Raw genomic sequence first — 21,369 nt, 5'->3', positions numbered from 1 at the left:
CCAGGATGCCATGATGCCAGGATGCCAGGATGCCAGGATGCCATGATGCCAGGATGCCATGATGCCAGGATGCAAGGCTGCCAGGATGCCATGATGCCAGGATGCCAGGATGCCATGATGCCAGGATGCCATGATGCCAGGATGCCAGGATGCCAGGAGGCCAGGATGCCAGGATGCCATGATGCCAGAATGCCAGGATGCCAGGATGCCAGAATGCAAGGATGCCTACAGCATTATGCACCAGACAGTCTTTACCATTACACCACAAGATATAGTCTTCTTTACCATAACATTATGTGAACACACAATATGCTGTTATGAGGACACATTATATTATTAATTCACGAAATCGTAATGACACGATTGCAAACAAACCATACCACGGGTGGGGTTAGAACCCGCGATCAGCGAATCACTATGATCGCGGGTTCTAACCCCACCCGTGGTATGGTTTATAATGTTATTAAGACAATGTGCTGTTATGAAAACACAGGACTTGTTTATACTTTACTTGAGTCTACGATAAAACGGTTTTGATCTTCAGTATGAGTGACTACGATGCTGCTGAAACACGTCCCATCTGATGATATATTGATCAGTTTTGGAATATATCTTGAATGAATAAGAACTGCAGTGAACATTCCACATTGTGGCATGACGTTATCAAAATGTTTTTATTTCTCTCGTACCTAACTACTGGACTTATTTTCTCAGCAGTTACAAGTACTCAGAGCGAGGATCACCTTCTCTGGGATGAAGTCTTGCAACTGAATGTCCCTCTTTCAGCTGAACTTGGGACCTCAACACATGAGCTGGACTTGGTACCTCAACACATGAGCTGGACTTGGGACCTCAACACATGAGCTGGTCTTGGGACCTCAACACATGAGCTGGACTTGGGACCTCAACACATGAGCTGAACTTGGGACCTCAACACATGAGCTGAACTTGGGACCTCAACACATGAGCTGAACTTGGGACCTCAACACATGAGCTGAACTTGGGACCTCAACACATGAGCTGGACTTGGGACCTCAACACATACTCCTGAAGACACAAGGAATATACATCCCCATTGACTACTAGCGTTAAGAAATTTTAAGACAGACTACTTGATCTGGTTCACTGTTTTTTCTGCCTTGACGAGTTACTATTTCTGGCCATAACGGTAGTAATGCTGTGCTACTTCTGGTCGTGGAAAGCTGTGAATGTGTCAGGTGGAGACTTGGATGTCAGAGCAGGAAGGAGTGTATTCCCTTCTGGGCGGCAGCTGGTACGTTCCACAGTTTCCATCTTCGTCTCGGCCTCGCCATCTGAGACAAGTGTTCATCACTTAATAAATTCTAATGGTTGCCAAACAACATGGAACAGCAACTCACAGGTATTTTTAAGGAATATTAATTAGGAAGTATGTCTTTGAATATAAAATGGAGCTCAGTACACTGAGTTTAAATAAAAAATATTCTTTCGTAATTAAGAATAACATTTACTTACAAAAGGAAAGCTTATTTATCCTCAACAGTATTTACTTTATTATTTATAATAGGAACATATGTACATGTACCCAAAAGAGCCGTATTTTCCACGTATTGAAAATAATGCTTCAAGGATTGTATATTTGTGTATACCTGAGTAAACTTACTTTCGGAGTGCTCTGTCTTGACTGGCTGCGTGTCTTATTAAGATTTCGTTCGGACTTTTAACCCTGGAGGGTTAGCCACCCAGGATAACCCAAGAAAGTCAGTGCGTCATCGAGGACTCTGTCTTATTTCCATTGTGGTCCTCAATCTTGTCCCCCAGGATGCGACCCACACCAGTCGACTAACACCCAGGTACCTATTTGCTGCTAGGTGAACAGGACAAGAGGTGTCAGGAAACGCGTCGAAATGTTTCTACCCGCCGGGAATCGAACCCGGTCCCACCGTGTGTGAAGTGGGAACTTTGCCAGGCAGGTCAGGGGGTCACCCAAATACCTGATGCTGCTTGCTAGTTCATGTGTGCTCATGTGTACTCACCTAATTGTTGTTACAGGGGTCGAGACTCAGCGCCTGGCCCCGCCTCTTCACTGGACGCTACTAGGTCCCCTCTCTCCCTGCTCCATGAGCTTTATCATACCTCATCTTAAAGCTATGTATGGTTCCTACCTCCACTACCTCACTTGCTAGACTATTCCCCTTCCTGACAACTCTATAACTGAAGAAATACTTCCTAACATCCCTGTGACTCATCTGAGTCTTCAGCTTCCAACTGTGACCCCTTGTTTCTGTGTCCCATCTCTGGAACATCATGTCTCTGTCCACCTTATCTTTACATGTAATTTCTTTACATACAATAAACTACCTAAAGCTAAAAAATAGCTAAGCTTAGGATTTATTTTCAGTACTTAATTAGTAACACTAACTCTGCCTTTTTGGATCTGGTCATTCCAGTGTTCTACCGCTCCATAAACATTTATTTTTATTTTAAAAAATCTACCTGGTATTAGCCGACAAAACTTATATATTTATAGCTGTTATTATTGTGAACAGCGACCATGTCAACAAAATGAACCCAGGTTTGATTCCCAAGTGAAGTCAGATGTAAGGGAAACTTACATCTGCTGTACCTGTTTACCTAGCAATCAATAGGTAGCTAGAATTAATCAGGTTGTCGTGGCTAGTATCCTGCAGCATGAATGAAATGACCACAATTGAAATAAGCTGCATTACTTGGGTTATCCAGCGTTGAACAATGACGTGAACTGACAGGTACTGGAAGGACACTTCATTTATAGCGTTGATGATTACTGCAAACCTGACCCCACCTGCTACCCACGTCCATCATGTTGGCACACACACTGTGATCATTGTTTCACCTCTTCATCACACCCTTGACCTCGAGTCTTACCTCTAATTTGACCTTCACTGAACTTATATTTCAATATATCTGTGTTTTTGTATCCATGGTATATAGTGAAACCTCGGTTGTCGAATTTACTTCGTTCCAGAAATGGATAACAACCAAAACCATTTTTCCCATAAAGAATAATGTAAATAGACTTAATCCGTTTCAGACCTCAATTGACAATACAATAATTTATTAAAAATATACAAACTGAAACATAAAACTGTAAAAATTAATACTAAAAGAAACTTTAACTAAAATACTGTACAGTTAGTGGAAATTTAACTGCCTCTTACCTGTCAGAAGAGAACTAATGACATAATGGAAGCAGGAGGTGGAGGAGGGGGGATGTTACTGCTGGAAGGAGAGTCACCTTCTAATGATATGTCAGGCAAGTGTTCTTGTGGTGTTTTCTTCTTTGTCTCTTTTCACCACTAACACCTTGTTCTAGCTCACTGGTTCTTCGTCTCATTAAAATCCTGTCCAGTGAGGTGCTGGAGGCTCCCTTTTAACACGTGTCTAAATTGAGACATACTGTTATTGTACGTGTTAAGAGAGACGGATGGCCACTGCTTTATCTGGTATTTTCAGCAAACTCCTGCATTTTACGTCATTTAGCACACATTTCCTCGATAAATGTAATGGGCACATCATCCCTTCCCTCCTCTTCCTCTGATAACAGCTCCTCAGCTGAAATCTGTTGTGGCTCCTTCGGAAGGTCTACAAGTTCTGTGGCGAGTTCAATTCTTTGCTCTTCCACCAACTCCTCAACATTTATCTCTAGGACCAAAGTCTTTCCCATTGACACTATCATCTACTGGCTCAGGCTCATCTTCAAAGCCATCGAAATCCCTGGCTGCCACAAAGTCAAGCCACAATTTCTTCCATGCTGACTGCATGGTCCTGGAAGATATATTCCCCCAGGCATTGTCTATAATCCTCAAGCAGGTATGGATACTGAAATGGTCCTTCCAGAACTCCCCGAGGGTTAAATTTGTTTCTTATGTGATTTCAAAGCACCTTTCAAAAAGTATTTTGGTGTAGATATTCTCGAAGTTAGAAATGATCTGCTGGAGTGGTGTTAGGAGGCAAGGACTTCACAGGTATAAAAGTGAACTCCTCCAGAAACTCGTTTTCCAAGCTTTGAGGGTAAGCAGGAGCATTATCCATAAGTAAAAGGACCCTGACTGGCAATTGTTTTTAATGAGGTACTTTTGGACAGTGGAAGCTAACATCTCATTAACCCACTCATTAAAAATTGTCTTTTTACCCAAGCTTTCGTGTTGGCCCTCCATATTAGAGCCAGCTTGTTTTTCATAAAAACTCGTGATAGAATGATAAACAAGGGTTACAGTTTCAATTCCCTACTTGCATTACTACACAGTAACAGAGTGAACCAGTCTTTCAGTGGCTTGTGTAGTTACGTGAACCGAGCCGTTTGCACTGTCGGTCAACAAACAAGAGAACGCACCAGGACAAATTTTCTCGAATTCCTCGTTCGAAAACCGATTTGTTCAAGTAATGCAGTCGACAAGCGAGGTTTCACTGTAGTCCAGTCCTGGAAGAAACTGTGTATTGAAGGCTTTCCATAGAATGTAGTGTCTGTCACTATCCTGGATCAACAACCCAAAGAATATTGTTTTTCTTATTCTTTTATCCTGAATAAGACTCACGTGCACCATGACTCAAGAAATCGTAATGACACGATTGCAAACAAACCATACCCCCGGCCGGGATTGAACCGGCCGGGGGTATGGTTTCATGTGCACCATTATTGAATCTGTAATATTTTTGACAATAAAAATTACCCAGCTACTACCCAGGTATGTTACTCATCTACGTGTCAGTAGATGAGTTAGATGAGTATTTAAGGTGCGGACACCACACCACTGCTGCTTAATCCCTATATTGTGAAAAACTTTCTTAATGTTTTCTCATTAGTGCATCTAAAATAAATTTAATTAATGTTGGTCATTGTCTAACTGGAGGTTCTCAACATTTCGTTATGGTCATCAGGTAACAATTTTTTGTTAAGGTTAATGTTAACTTCTATGTCCCTCTCTCCCATTCTTTGAGCGTTTTATCATAGTCTATATTGATGGTGGAGAGAAACTACTTACCTATTTGATGTGTAACTATTTTTGTCATTTTTATGAGTTCATAAGTCCTAAAGCAATATATGATACATTATAATGGTGCCATTTCCACGCTAATATGAGCTTCACTGATGATCACATACCTGCCAGAGCTTCAGACAAAACATCATCACATACCTGCCAGGACCTCAGACAAAACATCATCACATACCTGCCAGGACCTCAGACAAAACATCATCACATACCTGCCAGGACCTCAGACAAAACATCATCACATACCTGCCAGGACCTCAGACAAAACATCATCACATACCTGCCAGAGCCTCAGACAAAACATCATCACATACCTGCCAGAGCCTCAGACAAAACATCATCACATACCTGCTAGAACCTCAGACAAAACATCAAAGCTGGAGCAAATCCTGATGTCTTTGTAAAGAGCTTGAACGATCTGGATGATGCTCGGCTTCATGCCCAAGAACACAAGACTCTGCCCACGCAGCTGGAACTCCTCTATCATCCCCTTTATGCCCTAATTATCAAAATGCCAGTACAAAATGTTACAAAAATACTTTGTACTGGTATATTAAATATAATTTAAATATCCGAGATTCACAGTATCAGGATAGGATTAGTAATTGGATTTCATTTCTTAAAAATGATGTCAAATGAAGACAGATGCCTTTCCAGTGGCTTACATGGATGAATGAATATTTTTTCTCAAATACTGGAATATGTAACATGTTCAAGCATTGATAATTTCAACAGCAATATTCAAATTATTGTAATCATCTATAATTTGACAGTGACCTACATAATCTCTAATAAATATTACATAAAACTTAGAGTCTTGGCACTATGACAGATAATTAATATATGTGATAAATTTAATTTTAAACGAGACTCAAGATGTTAGTCATACCTTAGCTGATGTATAGTCAGTGGTATCAATGCAGGAACAGTCAATAACAACAGGAAGAGAACCAGCAGCCTGCCGGAGCCCAGCCTTCCTGACGGCACCACGGATGTGTGAAGTGCTGGGGTAACTGAGACCGTAGCAAGGAGTAACCAGAACATATCCTCTATCATCATTCTGAGAGAGAGAAAGATGAGTTAGATGCGAGAGATGCTGGAACACCAGAAGCAATGAAGTAAGTTTATTCAGGTATACACAAATACAGTTAAATAAAATTATCATACATAGCAGCATATGTGTAGAGAACCTGGGATAGCACAAAAAAGTCAGACAATAATCAGAACATATCCTCTACTATCATTCTGAGAGAGAGAAAGATGAGTGAGATGTGAGAGATGCTGGAACACCAGAAGCCATGAAGAGTACAATAACCAGAACATATCCTCTACAATGCTTCTGAGGTTAACATGAGGAAATAGAAGTGATAGAAAAGACGTTTTATTATTATCGAGTAAAAGACTCCAGAAGAAACAATTATTTCAGATCATCAATTCCATAATTCATGTATTATGGCTGTATAATTACATGCTGATATACTGTGATTGTTGGTCATTACAGTTTTATAAATCTGTTAAGCTACTGAATAATTTGTGCACAAGTAATAAGCCATTAAAAATACCCAGAAAACACATCTGTGCAATATCAGTAAATAAAATAAGTTCAGAAGCATATGGATTCCATAATATTTTATTATGAAGTGAAATGCATTACAATCTGTTTTTTCTGGTTGAATTATTAACATTTTAACCAAAATGTTCCAAATTTTAAAATAAGCAATGCCTGTTTTTTCCTACTGCTCCTCCACTACAAACAAAAAATCGATACTAAACAGTTACTTTCTGGCAGATCACTCTTTCCAGCGTACAGTGAACTATCTTCCAAAATCTTTTACAATGACTAGTCAAAAGAACAAAAGTTACCTTTGATGGGACAACAGCCACGTTAACGGTGGGTGAAGCAATGGAATACAGAAGCATTGAGAGATTGACGCCGATGCCTGTCAAGATTCCCCACTCGAGTCCCCAGAAGAGGCAAGTAAAGAAGGCGACCATAAAAAGTACCAGGTCGGTCTTCTTATTCCTCCAGAGAGGAGCCAAGATCTCGTAATCAATGAGATGAACCAATGCGTTGATGATTACTGCTGCCAGTGTGGACGTGGGAATATAACTGACGAGAAAGAATTATGGTACTTAGGCAGGTAGACAACCCGCACATAGAAGAGAGGAACCAACGACGACACTTTGGAACGACTTGGACCATATACAAAGACGTCGTCGGCTCCTTTCTTCTATGTGCGGGTTATTTCTGTATTGTTCCAGTCATGGTATTGTGCTTTTTTGGTTATTTAGGTAGGTAGGATTGAAACCTTAGGAGAGCTTTCGTTAATAAAAAAAACACTGAAATAAGAAAAATAAAGATAAAATAAACAAAAATATACATGACTGGATAAAACACAGAACACAAATAAACACTATCTCAGCAACGACAATAACATCAGTTAAAATTAACATTAAGTTGTCATTGTTCAAAGATAATCCTAAAAAATTTTTGAGATCCCTACCACAGGCATCACAGAAATTATGAAAAAAACGGCAAATGTAAAAACAAGCTGTTGGTGATCAATTGTTGAGTTTTTTTTTTTTTTGCTGCGTAACGTAAACGAAAGTCGTGGCTCCTAAAGGGTGAATGACCTCCCTGTCTAGGGGCATTTATATTATTTAAAATTGAAAAAGAAACCACTCTAAGGCCAGCTTTAACCATCATAGTATACCCAGTACTCACATTAACTAACTAGCACACTACTACTAGTGAGTAAAAACCATAAATATTTATAAACGGAGAGGCTCCATTACACCCCCCTTCTGCAGGCTCTTCAAACTGCAGGTTGCACAAAGACATTACCAAAACTTAAACAGGCCTCTGCACACTAGGAACTTACAAAGAAAAAACCATCTCTACAACTCACACAACTAAATCTTGCTTCGTTTTCTGTGCTTCACCTGCTGAACACACCTCAGTCTCTCCTCTCCTGGCCACTCTGACTGACCAGGAATAATACGCGTCCAGTTTCAGAACAGTTCCGGAAAATGACATATATAGAGTGTTTTTGTAATACAATATTCTCTTAAACATATTGCGTAATCCCCTCCCCCCAAGACCACCGGTCTCACTCAGCTCCCACCAGAACACAGGAGCACCGGAGCACAGGAGCACCGGAGTACAGGAGCACCGGAACACAGGAGCACCAGAACACAGGAGCACAAGAGAACAGTAGCACAAGAGAACAGTAGCACCAGAACACAGTAGCACCAGAGCGCAGTAGCAACAGAGCACAGTAGCACCAGAACACAGTAGCACCAGAGCACAGTGGCACCAGAGCACAGTAGCACCAGAGCACAGTAGCACCAGAGCACAGTAGCACCAGAGCACAGTAGCACCAGAGCACAGTGGCACCAGAGAACAGTAGCACCAGAACACAGGAGCACCAGAACACAGGAGCACCAGAACACAGGAGCACCAGAACACAGGAGCACCGGAACACAGAAGCACCGGAACACAGGAGCACCAGAACACAGTAGCACCAGAGCACATTAGCACCAGAACACAGGAGCACCAGAACACAGGAGCACCAGAACACAGGAGCACCAGAATACAGTAGCACCAGAACACAGGAGCACCAGAACACAGTATCACCAGAACACAGTAGCACCAGAACACAGGAGCACCAGAACACAGTATCACCAGAACACAGGAGCACCAGAACACAGTAGCACCGGAGTACAAGAGCCCCGGAACACAGGAGCAACAGAGCACAGGAGCACCAGAACACAGAAGCACCAGAACACAGGAGCACCGGAGTACAGGAGCACCGGAGTAAAGGAGCTCCGGAACACAGGAGCACCGGAACACAGGAGCACCAGAACACAGTATCACCAGAACACAGGAGCACCAGAACACAGGAGCATCAGAGCACAGGAGCACCAGAACAAAGGAGCACCAGAATACAGTAGCACCAGAACACAGTAGCACCAGAACACAGTATCACCCGAACACAGTATCACCAGAACACAGTATCACCAGAACACAGGAGCATCAGAACACAGGAGCACCAGAACAAAGGAGCACCAGAACACAGGAGCACCGGAACACAGTAGCACCAGAACACAGGAGCACCAGAACACAGTAGCACCTGAACACAGTAGCACCAGAACACAGGAGCACCTGAACACAGGAGCACCTGAACACAGTAGCACCAGAACACAGGAGCACCAGAACACAGGAGAACCAGAGCAGAGTAGCACCAGAGCACAGCACCAGAACACAGCACCAGAACACAGCACCAGAGCACAGTAGCACCAGAACACAGTAGCACCAGTACACAGTAGCACCAGAGCACAGGAGCACCAGAACACAGTAGCACCAGAACACAGGAGCACCAGAACACAGGAGCACCAGAACACAGGAGCACCAGAACACAGTGGCACAAGAACACAGGAGCACAAGAGCACCAGAACACAGTAGCACCAGAGCACAGTAGCACCAGAACACAGGAGCACCAGAACACAGGAGCACCAGAACACAGGAGCACCAGAACACAGGATCACCAGAACACAGGAGCACCGGTACACAGGAGCACCGGATCACAGGAGCACCAGAACAGGAGCACCGGTACACAGGAGCACCAGAACACAGGAGCACCAGAACACAGGAGCACAGAACACAGGAGCACAGAACACAGGAGCACCAGAGCACAAGAGCACCAGAACACAGTAGCACCAGAGCACAGTAGCACCAGAACACAGGAGCACCAGAACACAGGATCACCAGAACACAGGAGCACCGGTACACAGGAGCACCGGATCACAGGAGCACCAGAACAGGAGCACCGGTACACAGGAGCACCAGAACACAGGAGCACCAGAACACAGGAGCACAGAACACAGGAGCACAGAACTCAGGAGCACCGGAGTACAGGAGCACCGGAGTACAGTAGCACCAGAACACAGGAGCACCAGAACACAGGAGCACCAGAACACAGGAGCACAGAACACAGGAGCACAGAACACAGGAGCACCAGAACACAGGAGCACCGGTACACAGGAGCACTGGAACACAGGAGCACTGGAACACAGGAGCACCGGAACACAGGAGCACCGGAACACAGGAGCACCGGAACACAGGAGCAACAGAACACAGGAGCACTGGAACACAGGAGCACTGGAACACAGGAGCACCGGAACACAGGAGCACCAGAACACTGGAGCACAAGAACAGGAGCACCGCTACACAGGAGCACCAGAACACACGAGCACCGGAACACAGGAGCACCAGAACACAGGAGCACCAGAACACAGGAGCACCGGAGTACAGGAGCACCGGAGTACAGTAGCACCAGAACACAGGAGCACCAGAACAGGAGCACCGCTACACAGGAGCACCAGAACACACGAGCACCGGAACACAGGAGCACCAGAACACAGGAGCACCAGAACACAGGAGCACCAGAACACAGGGGCACCGGAGTACAGGAGCACCGGAGTAAAGGAGCACCGGAACACAGGAGCACCGGAACACAGTAGCACCAGAACACAGGAGCACCAGAACACAGGAGCACCAGAACACAGGAGCACCGGTACACAGGAGCACTGGAACACAGGAGCACTGGAACACAGGAGCACCGGAACACAGGAGCACCGGAACACAGGAGCACCGGAACACAGGAGCACCGGAACACAGGAGCAACAGAACACAGGAGCACTGGAACACAGGAGCACTGGAACACAGGAGCACCGGAACACAGGAGCACCAGAACACTGGAGCACAAGAACACAAGAGCACCAGAACACAGGAGCACCAGAACACAGGAGCACCAGAACACAGGAGCCCCAGAACACAGGAGCACCGGAACACAGGAGCACCGGAACACAGGAGCACCAGAACACAGGAGCACCAGAACACAGGAGCACCAGAACACAGGAGCACCAGAACACATGAGCCCCAGAACACAGGAGCACTGGAACACAGGAGCACCGGAACACAGGAGCACCAGAACACAGGAGCACCAGAACACAGGAGCACCAGAACACAGCAGCACTGGAACACAGGAGCACCAGAACACAGGAGCACCAGAACACAGGAGCACTGGAACACAGGAGCACTGGAACACAGGAGCACTGGAACACAGGAGCACTGGAACACAGGAGCACCAGAACACAGGAGCACCGGAACACAGGAGCACCGGAACACAGAAGCACCGGAACACAGGAGCACCAGAATGCAGGAGCACCGGTACACAGGAGCACCGGTACACAGGAGCACCGGTACACAGGAGCACCGGAACACAGGAGCACTGGAACACAGGAGCACCGGAACACAGGAGCACCAGAGCACGGTAGCACCAGAACACAGGAGCACTGGAACACCGGAGCACTGGAACACAGGAGCACTGGAACACAGGAGCAGCAGAACACAGGAGCACTGGAACACAGGAGCACTGGAACACAGGAGCACCAGAACACAGGAGCACCTGAACACAGGAGCACCAGAACACAGGAGAACCAGAAGACAGGAGCATCAGAGCACAGTAGCACCAGAACACAGTAGCACCAGAACACAGTAGCACCAGAACACAGCACTAGAGCACAGTAGCACCAGAGCACAGTAGCACCAGAACACAGGAGCACCAGAACATAGCACTGGAACACAGGAGCACCGGAACACAGGAGCACCAGAACACAGGAGCAGCAGAACACAGGAGCAGCAGAACATAGGAGCACTGGAACACAGGAGCACCAGAACACAGGAGCACAAGAGCACAGTAGCACCTGAACATATGAGCACCAGAACACGGGAGCACTGCAACACAGGAGCAGCAGAACACAGGAGCAGCCCAACGCAGGAGCAGCAGAACACAGGAGCAGCAGAACACAGGAGCACTGGAACACTGGAGCACTGGAACACAGGAGCACTGGAACACAGGAGCACCAGAACACAGGAGCAGCAGATCACAGGAGCAGCAAAACACAGGAGCACTGGAACACAGGAGCACTGGAACACAGGAGCACCAGAACAGAGGAGCACCAGAGCACAGGAGCACCAGAACACAGGAGCACTGGAACACATGAACACAGGAGCACTGGAACACAGGAGCACTGGAACACAGGAGCACTGGATCACAGTAGCACTGGAACACAGAAGCACCAGAACACAGGAGCACCAGAACACAGGAGCACCAGAACACAGGAGCACCAGAACACAGGAGCACCAGAACACAGGAGCACTGGAACACAGGAGCACCAGAACACAGCACAGAACACAGGAGCACCTGTACACAGGAGCACCAGAACACAGCACAGAACACAGGAGCACCTGTACACAGGAGCACCCGTACACAGCAGCACCTGCACACAGGAGCACCTGCACACTGGAACACCTGCAGACAGGAGCACTTGCCCACAGGAGCACTTGCACACAGCACTTGCACACAGGAGCACCTGCACACAGGAGCACCTGCACACAAGAGCGCCTGCACACAGGAACACCTGCACACAGCAACACCTGCACACAGCAACACCTGCACACAGCAACACCTGCACACAGCAACACCTGCACACAGCAACACCTGCACACAGCAACACCTGGACACAGCAACACCTGCACACAACACCTGCACACAGGAGCACCTGCACACAAGAGCACCTGCACACATTAGCACCTGTACAGAGCAGCACCTGCACACAGGAGCACCTGCACACAAGAGCACCTGCACACATTAGCACCTGTACAGAGCAGCACCTGCACACAGGAGCACCTGCACACAGGAGCACCTGCACACAAGAGCACCTGCACACATTAGCACCTGTACAGAGCAGCACCTGCACACAGGAGCACCTGCACACAGGAGCACCTGCACACAAGAGCACATGCACACATTAGCACCTGTACAGAGCAGCACCTGCACACAGGAGCACCTGCACACAGGAGCACTGCACACAGTAGCACCTGTACAGAGCAGCACCTGCACACAGGAGCACTGCACACATTAGCACCTGTACAGAGCAGCACCTGCACACAGGAGCACCTGCACACAGGAGCACTGCACACAGGAGCACCTGTACAGAGCATCACCTGCACACAGGAGCACCTGTACACAGCTGCACCTGCACACAGCAGCACCTGGACACAGGAGCACCTGTACACAACACCTGCACACAGGAGCACCTGCACACAAGAGCACCTGCACACAAGAGCACCTGCACACATTAGCACCTGTACAGAGCATCACCTGCACACAGGAGCACCTGTACACAGCTGCACCTGCACACAACAGCACCTGCACAAAGAATAACCTGCACACAGTAGGTGCCCTTTGCACTTGGTGGAGTTAAACTCTAAGAGGCAGTTGCTGGACCAGTACTACAGCCTGTCCAGAGCCCTTATAGTCCTGTCATTAGTTTCACATCATCTGCAAACAGGGACAAATGTGAGTCTATCCCTTCCATCACGTCATTCACATACACCAGAGTCAGCACCTGTCCCAGGACTGACCCCTGTGGAACCCCGCTCATCACAGGAGCCCACTGTGACATCTCATCACGTACCATGACTCGCTGTTGCCTCCCTGTCAGGTATTCTCTGATAATATGTCTTTATTTCTACAAGTACATGTACAAGGTATATAGACCATACCTGACATCAGTGACTTACTACAACATAGAAAGCCGCTTGTTATGCAGAGCATTTCGGGCAAATTAAGTCTATTTTGTCCCAGTATGCGACCCAAATCAGTCGACTAACACCCAGGTACTCTACTGATGGGCGAGCATGAACAACCGGTGTAGGGAAACAAGCCCAATTTCTCAACCCTTGCCGAGAATCGAACCCTAGCCCTTTACCGTGTGAAGCTCTCGCTTCACACGGTGAAGGCCCAAATCTTAGGGGAAAATATCAAGTATTGGACCCTCGCATAGACGAGATGGGACTTACGCAGACGACAAAAATCTAAATGATTTTTTATGACCGACAACGCAGAATTTGCTTATTTGAAAACTCTCATATTATCCTAACACCACAAGACTTCGAGAAAGCAATTAATGACATGCCCCAAGCCCAGCCTCGTGAAACTCAGTGTTCTTCAAGAACTACTAGTAATTATCAAAATTATGCTTCACTTGAGGAGATATTGCTGATGTATGACCACTATGTGTCAACAAGATTATATATCTGGCTGTCTTTTAATACGATTTTTTTAGCTTTGTGATTTTTGATGTAATATCCGAACAGTAATTCTGTCTGCATTCATAAATCTGCTTTTACATAGATTCAAGGAAAGTACCGGCAATTAGTTTGTCACCATCGCTGTCTGCTGCGTTAATTCATTTATAAAAGTATTCTTTACTCCTTTGTTTAGACATCACTTTAGCCCAGCAGACAGTGCCAGGGAACCTTTTCCTCAGTTGTACGTTCCTTAATGAGTCCACAGAGACTCACCATTTCATATGACAGTGATTGACTCACGAAATCGTAATGACACGATTGCAAATAAACCATAACATGGGTGGGGTTAGAACCCGCGATCAGAGTCACTGAACCCCAGACCGAAGCGTTAGCCACTGGCTAACGCATCGGTCTGGAGTTTAGTGACTCTGATCGCGGGTTCTAACCCCACCCGTGGTATGGTTTAACAGTGATTATTGACCATAGAATAAAAAGGAATACCTTTTATATATCCTAAGAATAACCATATAACTATATATCTATGATGTTAACTCACGTGAAATAAGGCATTAAGAAAGCTAGGGAGAGGAGGACCATGACTCCTGTGACCAGACCTCCAGCAGGAGTCCGTACTCCACTCGTCATGTTTATAGCTGAACGTGAGAAAGCTGCTGTTGTTGGCATCGATCTGTTGATGTTATCTCATTAGATCTATATATAACGGGGAGAAAACTTAAATTAAATATCTTATAGCTTTTTATAACTTTTGATACTGGTAGTCTCTGATATGCATTAACCCCATTTTTGTGAAATGTTTAGCTCTAATGATATTTAAATGTTAGTAGGTGATATATATTTTTTTGCAACATTTCCATTTACCATCTCAACATTAGATGTCTCATGCTCAAGAAATATCGTCTTCCCTATATAGTTTAAGTCTAAAGTAAGTGTTGATGTCAGAACCTGACAAGCTAACATGGGGTCACTAGCACAACATTAGGTTATGTCAGTCCCAGATACTCTAGGTGGAGATCTTTCCCTCTGAGTTAGAGGTTACTTGTCTATCATTATAGCTACTTTAGCCATAAGAACAGACTATATCCTGTACTTGTTTACTATTCTTCAGTACTAAGATAGTTAACAAGTGAAGGTAAAGAGGAGGTAGTAAATACGAATTCTATTCATGGAATCCAAGACTGATACAAGACCCCAGTGGGTTACGATTCAGTGTAACTATATGATTGAAAGTTAACAGGTGGAGCCAAGAACCAGAGCTCGACCCCCACATACAGTTTGGTTAATATAATCATTAAAACACATTACACACTTATCTACATCTTTCTAAATAGCTCTTAAGTTTTCCTTTGACCTTTTACGTCAAACACCTAATTATTGTTATATTGAAGGTGACACAGCTTCTGGCAGTAATCAAGTTTGATCTAAGGGTAAGGTAGCTCCAATTCCCTGGATCAAGAGACCTTCATCAGTATAATGGCTCTCAGCCATCCTTAAAGGTAAATGTAATTTAAAAACCTACCCAAAAAAGGATCCAGCTATATTGGCGAGGCCTAAAGCGATGATCTCCTGTGTAGCATCAAAGGTTCTTCCTTTAGCAAAGGCACTGACAATGACACTAAGGTCAAGAATGGCAATGAATGGCACTATTACTAAACCAATGCCAATGTCGCTCATGATCTCCGTAAATGTTATGGTCTGGTTATTGATCTCAGTGGAGAATGGTGGAAGAGAAGCAGCTGGGATTCCAGGCTCCACGTAACCTCAAACGTCAAAAAAAAAAAAAAATATATTAATTTTTTTATAAATTTTCCAGGGTGCCCAGAATCAAATCTTGGGATAAATGAAAAGAAAATGCAGGCTTCTCTTCCCTCAATTGTTCCCTTCCAGCTGTTCCCTTCCAGTCGTCCCCTTCCAGTCGTCCCCTTCCAGTCGTCCCCTTTGAGCAGTTGGGTATGAAACAACGCCTCTGAGGTAATTTGTGCTAACAAGTGTCTTAACACCCTAAACAAGTGTCTTAACATCCTAAAACAAGTGTCTCAATACACTAAAAAAAAGTCAAACTGAGAAAGTACTGAGCAGTACTTTGTAGTTGAGTGCAAGGTAGTTGGCCGGTGCAGCGTGGAAGTAATTTAGGTTTCACTCTGCTAAGGTTAATGTTAGGGTCTGCTGGACGGTGCCCTGAAGACCTTTTTTATATACCTGAACCTACACAGGTGATGGTACACCAAAGAGGGAGCAGTACTGAAAAACTTTCAGAAAAGTTTAATTTGATTTACAGAAATAATCTGTAAGATTAGGTAGGACACATACATATAAAGAAAAATGAGGAGACACTAGCCTTCTAAAACTTGATTACTGCTAAGTCTCCATAGTATTAATAGCTCGTATTATTACAAGAAGAGCACATAAACCTATCACAACCAGTAAGTTACATTAAGAGTTATAGAGGAACAATTACAGGATATAAACCCCAGCAAAATTAATAAGTTACACCAATCACTACAGGGGAACAACATGAGTATATGTACGTCATCACATGAGTAAAGGAGACTATGTAAATGCCAGAGGTTATGGTAGAAACGATTGCTTTCTCATAATATTAACTAGGGTTTATACTGGTATAGAAAGTCACCTCTATAGGGGAAGATGGTTGGTGCCAGTGACGGTATCAAGCGATATGGACAGGCGACTCGTGCTCAGTGTTACTGAGGATAAGGTGAATTACCTTTTTTCTTCTCGTTTTGATTACTTTGAGATTCTACATGTTTTGGAGATAATTTACAGGGCTGTATCTCCACACAGTTTTATATAACTGACGTGTATATCATGCAACCAAGAGCATCTTTAAACCATGGTATGGGTGGAATTAAAACCCATACTCGTACCATGGTTTGTTTGTAGTCGTGTTTAATTATTAAGGTTTCTTGAGTCAAGAACATCTTTCACTATAAGAATAGTGCAGTATGTGGTTCATGACAAGTACTCCACTCAACTTGTCCTTGATGGTGATTCTGATGTTAGTATCTAGCAAGGATCACCAAGGCAAGCTATCCTGACATTAGTGGCTGGCAATGTTCTCGCCACCCAGTGGATCTGACGTTAAAGTTAGGCAATGTTCTCCACTGTCAAAGAATCTGACGTTAGTGACTAACGAGGTTATTCAAGGCCAGTGATAGTTATGATAGTGTCTGATATGATTCTTCAAAGGCAGTGATCCTGGTGTTAATATCTGATAATGTCCTTATAAGTCCACTGATACTAATGTCTGTCTGGCAAGATTCTAAAATACTGGACTGTAATATCTGGATTTCTTTCCCTGTGTAAAGTTGAGAAGTGTGAGTCTGGTGATGTACTCAGTCTAAAATGCGTACTCATCTTTCTTGCTATGTTTTCGCAACCATTGTAGGAATATAAGAGACCAGTAGAACAAACAAACCCAAATGGAATACATATTCGAGAATTTCTGGGGCATTTTCTGGAACTATAAAAATAATAAAATTATGACTCGCTGAACTATAAAAACACGATTGTTAACAAATAAAAGAAAGGTGAGGCTTGAACCTTGGCTGGAAGTTTTATAACTCACCTGCCATGGGTTCAAGCTGAACCTGTTCTGTGATAATAAAATTTAATACTTTTATTTTTAATGAAGACTAATATCTATGTTATATAGATACATAATATCTGCAGTTTGATGTTTAAAATCATCATAACAGCATCTCACCTGAAATTATAAATGGCTGTTCATCCCCGTCGAGGTAATAGGCGATGACGGAAGAAATAATGACAACAATAGCATTGCGTCCAGCAGAGACATAGAAAATAGTATTTCTTAAAACCCGCTGACGCAGACTACGACTGTTGTTGTCCAGACACGACCACCGCACACTGCGAACCTCCTGAATCAATTGAAATTAATTTGTAATTATAGCAACTGGAAATGCATATATTTTATATGTAGATCCTAGTAACAGTAGCAGAGTAGAATATTACACAATTTACCTAGACAGACTCATGATCTGAGACCGAGTCAAAGTCACGGAATAAATGAATCTCTCACAGATAAATTCAAAATTGGTTAAAATGTTGAAGGTAAAAGAGCACAGGAGCAACTAATGAGATACTTAATGATGCTACGTTTCTCTCTCCAGAAGCTTTATAAAGCCAGTGTAAATATTATACAAGGACACAGAAGTTAAATAAAAGCAACATGGTCAAAATTGGTAGAACAAATTTTTACGATGGATAAAAAATATGTAGTATATTGTTATCTTTATTAACAGGGTACCACTATATTGCATTAATGTTTCTTTATGTACAGGGAACATTGTGAGGTGCAGGAAGATGGTGAGGTGCAGGATGATGGTGAGGTGCAGGATGATGGTGAGGTGCAGGATGATGGTGAGGTGCAGGAAGATGGTGAGGTGCAGGAACATGGTGAGGTGCAGGATGATGGTGAGGTGCAGGAAGATGGTGAGGTGCAGGAAGATGGTGAGGTGCAGGATGATGGTGAGGTGCAGGATGATGGTGAGGTGCAGGATGATGGTGAGGTGCAGGAAGATGGTGAGGTGCAGGAACATGGTGAGGTGCAGGATGATGGTGAGGTGCAGGAAGATGGTGAGGTGCAGGAAGATGGTGAGGTGCAGGATGATGGTGAGGTGCAGGATGATGGTGAGGTGCAGGATGATGGTGAGGTGCAGGAAGATGGTGAGGTGCAGGAACATGGTGAGGTGCAGGAAGATGGTGAGGTGCAGGAAGATGGTGAGGTGCAGGAAGATGGTGAGGTGCAGGAAGATGATGAGGTGCAGGATGATGGTGAGGTGCAGGAAGATGGTGAGGTGCAGGAAGATGGTGAGGTGCAGGAAGATGGTGAGGTGCAGGAAGATGGTGAGGTGCAGGAAGATGGTGAGGTGCAGGAAGATGGTGAGGTGCAGGAACATGGTGAGGTGCAGGAACATGGTGAGGTGCAGGAAGATGGTGAGGTGCAGGAACATGGTGAGGTGCAGGAAGATGGTGAGGTGCAGGAAGATGGTGAGGTGCAGGAACATTGTGAGGTGCAGGAAGATGGTGAGGTGCAGGAAGATGGTGAGGTGCAGGAAGATAGGTGCAGGAAGATGGTGAGGTGCAGGAAGATAGGTGCAGGAAGATGGTGATGTGCAGGAAGATGGTGATGTGCAGGAAAATGGTGAGGTGCAGGAAGATGGTGAGGTGCAGGATGATGGTGAGGTGCAGGAAGATGGTGAGGTGCAGGAAGATGGTGAGGCGCAGGAAGATAGTGAGGTGCAGGAAGATGGTGAGGTGCAGGAAGATAGGTGCAGGAAGATGGTGATGTGCAGGAAGATGGTGATGTGCAGGAAGATGGTGAGGTGTAGGAAGATGGTGAGGTGCAGGAAGATGATGAGGTGCAGGAAGATGATGAGGTGCAGGAAGATGGTGAGGTGCAGGAAGATAGGTGCACGAAGATGATGAGGTGCAGGAAGATGGTGAGGTGCAGGAAGATGCAATATCATCTCTCTTTTTATCAGGTCAACAGATATGATTGGTTGTGCATGATGTCTACTGTGTCACGTTTTAGCCAGGTTTCTGTTAAATCAATGAAATCTAGGTCAGCATTTAGCAACTCAAGGTGCCTTGTGATGCCATCTTAGTGCTTATTTACATATTTAGCATTGAAATTGAAAATTGAAATATTCTTGTTGATAATGAATAATGCTTGAGTAGCTCGTTGTGTAATATTTACAGTCTTGGTTTTTGAAAATTGGTTATTATGAAAGACTTACAGAAGGTTAAGATCAGGTCTACATTAGTATTCGTGGGTATTACCCACAAAAAAGCAAAGGCAGTAGCTTAACTTATTAAATCTAAGGAGATATATATTACAATAAAAATGCAGAGTAAAAGGTAGTGATTATACAGGAACTGAGTAGGGGATCCTTATCATCAGAGAAAAGAATAAACTTGCTTCAGGGAAAACTCGAGGTTCTTCCTGAAGCTGTTTGAATATTGTTTTCTCCTATCACCCCCAATATTTTATATTCTGTAGATCCTTTATTTAAGACAAAATTGCAGTAGGGAGTAGAACAGCATAGATGATAACACCAATCCGAATGGCTTGTGGGTCGAGTCGAGTGCCCAAGGAGGAATTGGAAACAGTTAGAAGGAAATCTCCTGAGTGTGGTGCCTTCACTGCAAGGAGACGAGCTTTGTCCTTTCCTGAAGCATTGGTGAGCATTATGTTAGCGATTTTCTCCATGATCAGTTTGTCCTAGTGGGACTGTTTGTGCTCTTTGGGAGGAGCTGGTCTACTGGAGGAGTCTGCAAGGATGTCCCACCTCATGGCTGCTTCAGTAAACCTGGGGTCTTGAGCTCCTACTGCGTCTCTCAAGCATTCAGGGACAATCTTGACTAGTCCACTGGAAGCCAAACACGAAGACAGAAATGCAGGTAAAGCTACCTGCGTTGCTTTGCTCACCCCTATACCTTCCAGTCGCACTGGGAGGGTTGCCTGATCCCATTGCTGATCTTCCAGCGACTGGTTCAGTGCCTTGAAGGCTGATTTCAGGAGTGTGTCATGTTCGTTGAGTGTTGGGTTGTCAAAAGAGGGTCTGTACCTTAGGAAGTGATGAGTCTTGGCATAATAAGACACCTTGTGAGGAGGTACAGGGCATCAAGATCGCTTATTTTCTCCTCCTTTCTCTTCAGGTCATTCAGTTTGTCCTTGAGGACCGTGTTGATGGCCTGGTGACCCAGCGATGCTCCAAAGAGGGTGCTGTTGGATGGAGTAGTAGTAGAAACTTCAGGGAGGATTGTTCGCACAGCATTGATTATTTCCTGGTTCGTTGTGATAATTTCACACTTGGAGGGATTGAGGATGAGTCCCAAGGCTTCTCTCTGTCTTCACCAGTTGTACGTCCCCTAGCAAGGACTCTTCAGTACCTACCAGAATGCCATCATCCAGGTACCAGATATTGAGTTTGCTGTGTAGGCTGGAAGTTAGTTCTCTTACTGCCAAGCAGAAGAGAAGCGGAGCAAGTGGGTCACCCTGCTGAGCGCCCTCTGAAGAGGGAATTTCATGTTCGCCAAGCAAAAGAATTGAGGGTTTGCTGTAACCAGCTGAAATGAAGGGAAAAAGACTGGGGAACCGATCCCAAACAACCGGCAAGGCCACATCTCTTTTCA

The 21,369-nt window shown here is 44.8% G+C and overlaps 1 protein-coding gene across 1 annotated transcript; it reads right to left on the bottom strand.

The window, feature by feature from the left end:
* Positions 1–495: 495 nt before the first annotated feature.
* Positions 496–18,078, bottom strand: LOC128703670 (sodium-independent sulfate anion transporter; the record flags this gene model as incomplete). The annotated part of the gene is given in 7 exon segments (XM_070101109.1): positions 496–1,313; positions 5,361–5,511; positions 5,902–6,072; positions 6,876–7,122; positions 14,729–14,860; positions 15,710–15,950; positions 17,915–18,078. Coding segments are annotated over 7 exon segments (1,237 nt in total), but the record flags the coding sequence as incomplete, so codon positions are not given.
* Positions 18,079–21,369: the final 3,291 nt, after the last annotated feature.

The sequence above is a fragment of the Cherax quadricarinatus genome, chromosome 76, assembly GCF_038502225.1.
Source record: "Cherax quadricarinatus isolate ZL_2023a chromosome 76, ASM3850222v1, whole genome shotgun sequence".
In the NCBI taxonomy this organism is placed as follows: Eukaryota; Metazoa; Arthropoda; class Malacostraca; order Decapoda; family Parastacidae; genus Cherax; species Cherax quadricarinatus.
This window is presented reverse-complemented; position numbering and strand designations above follow the sequence as displayed.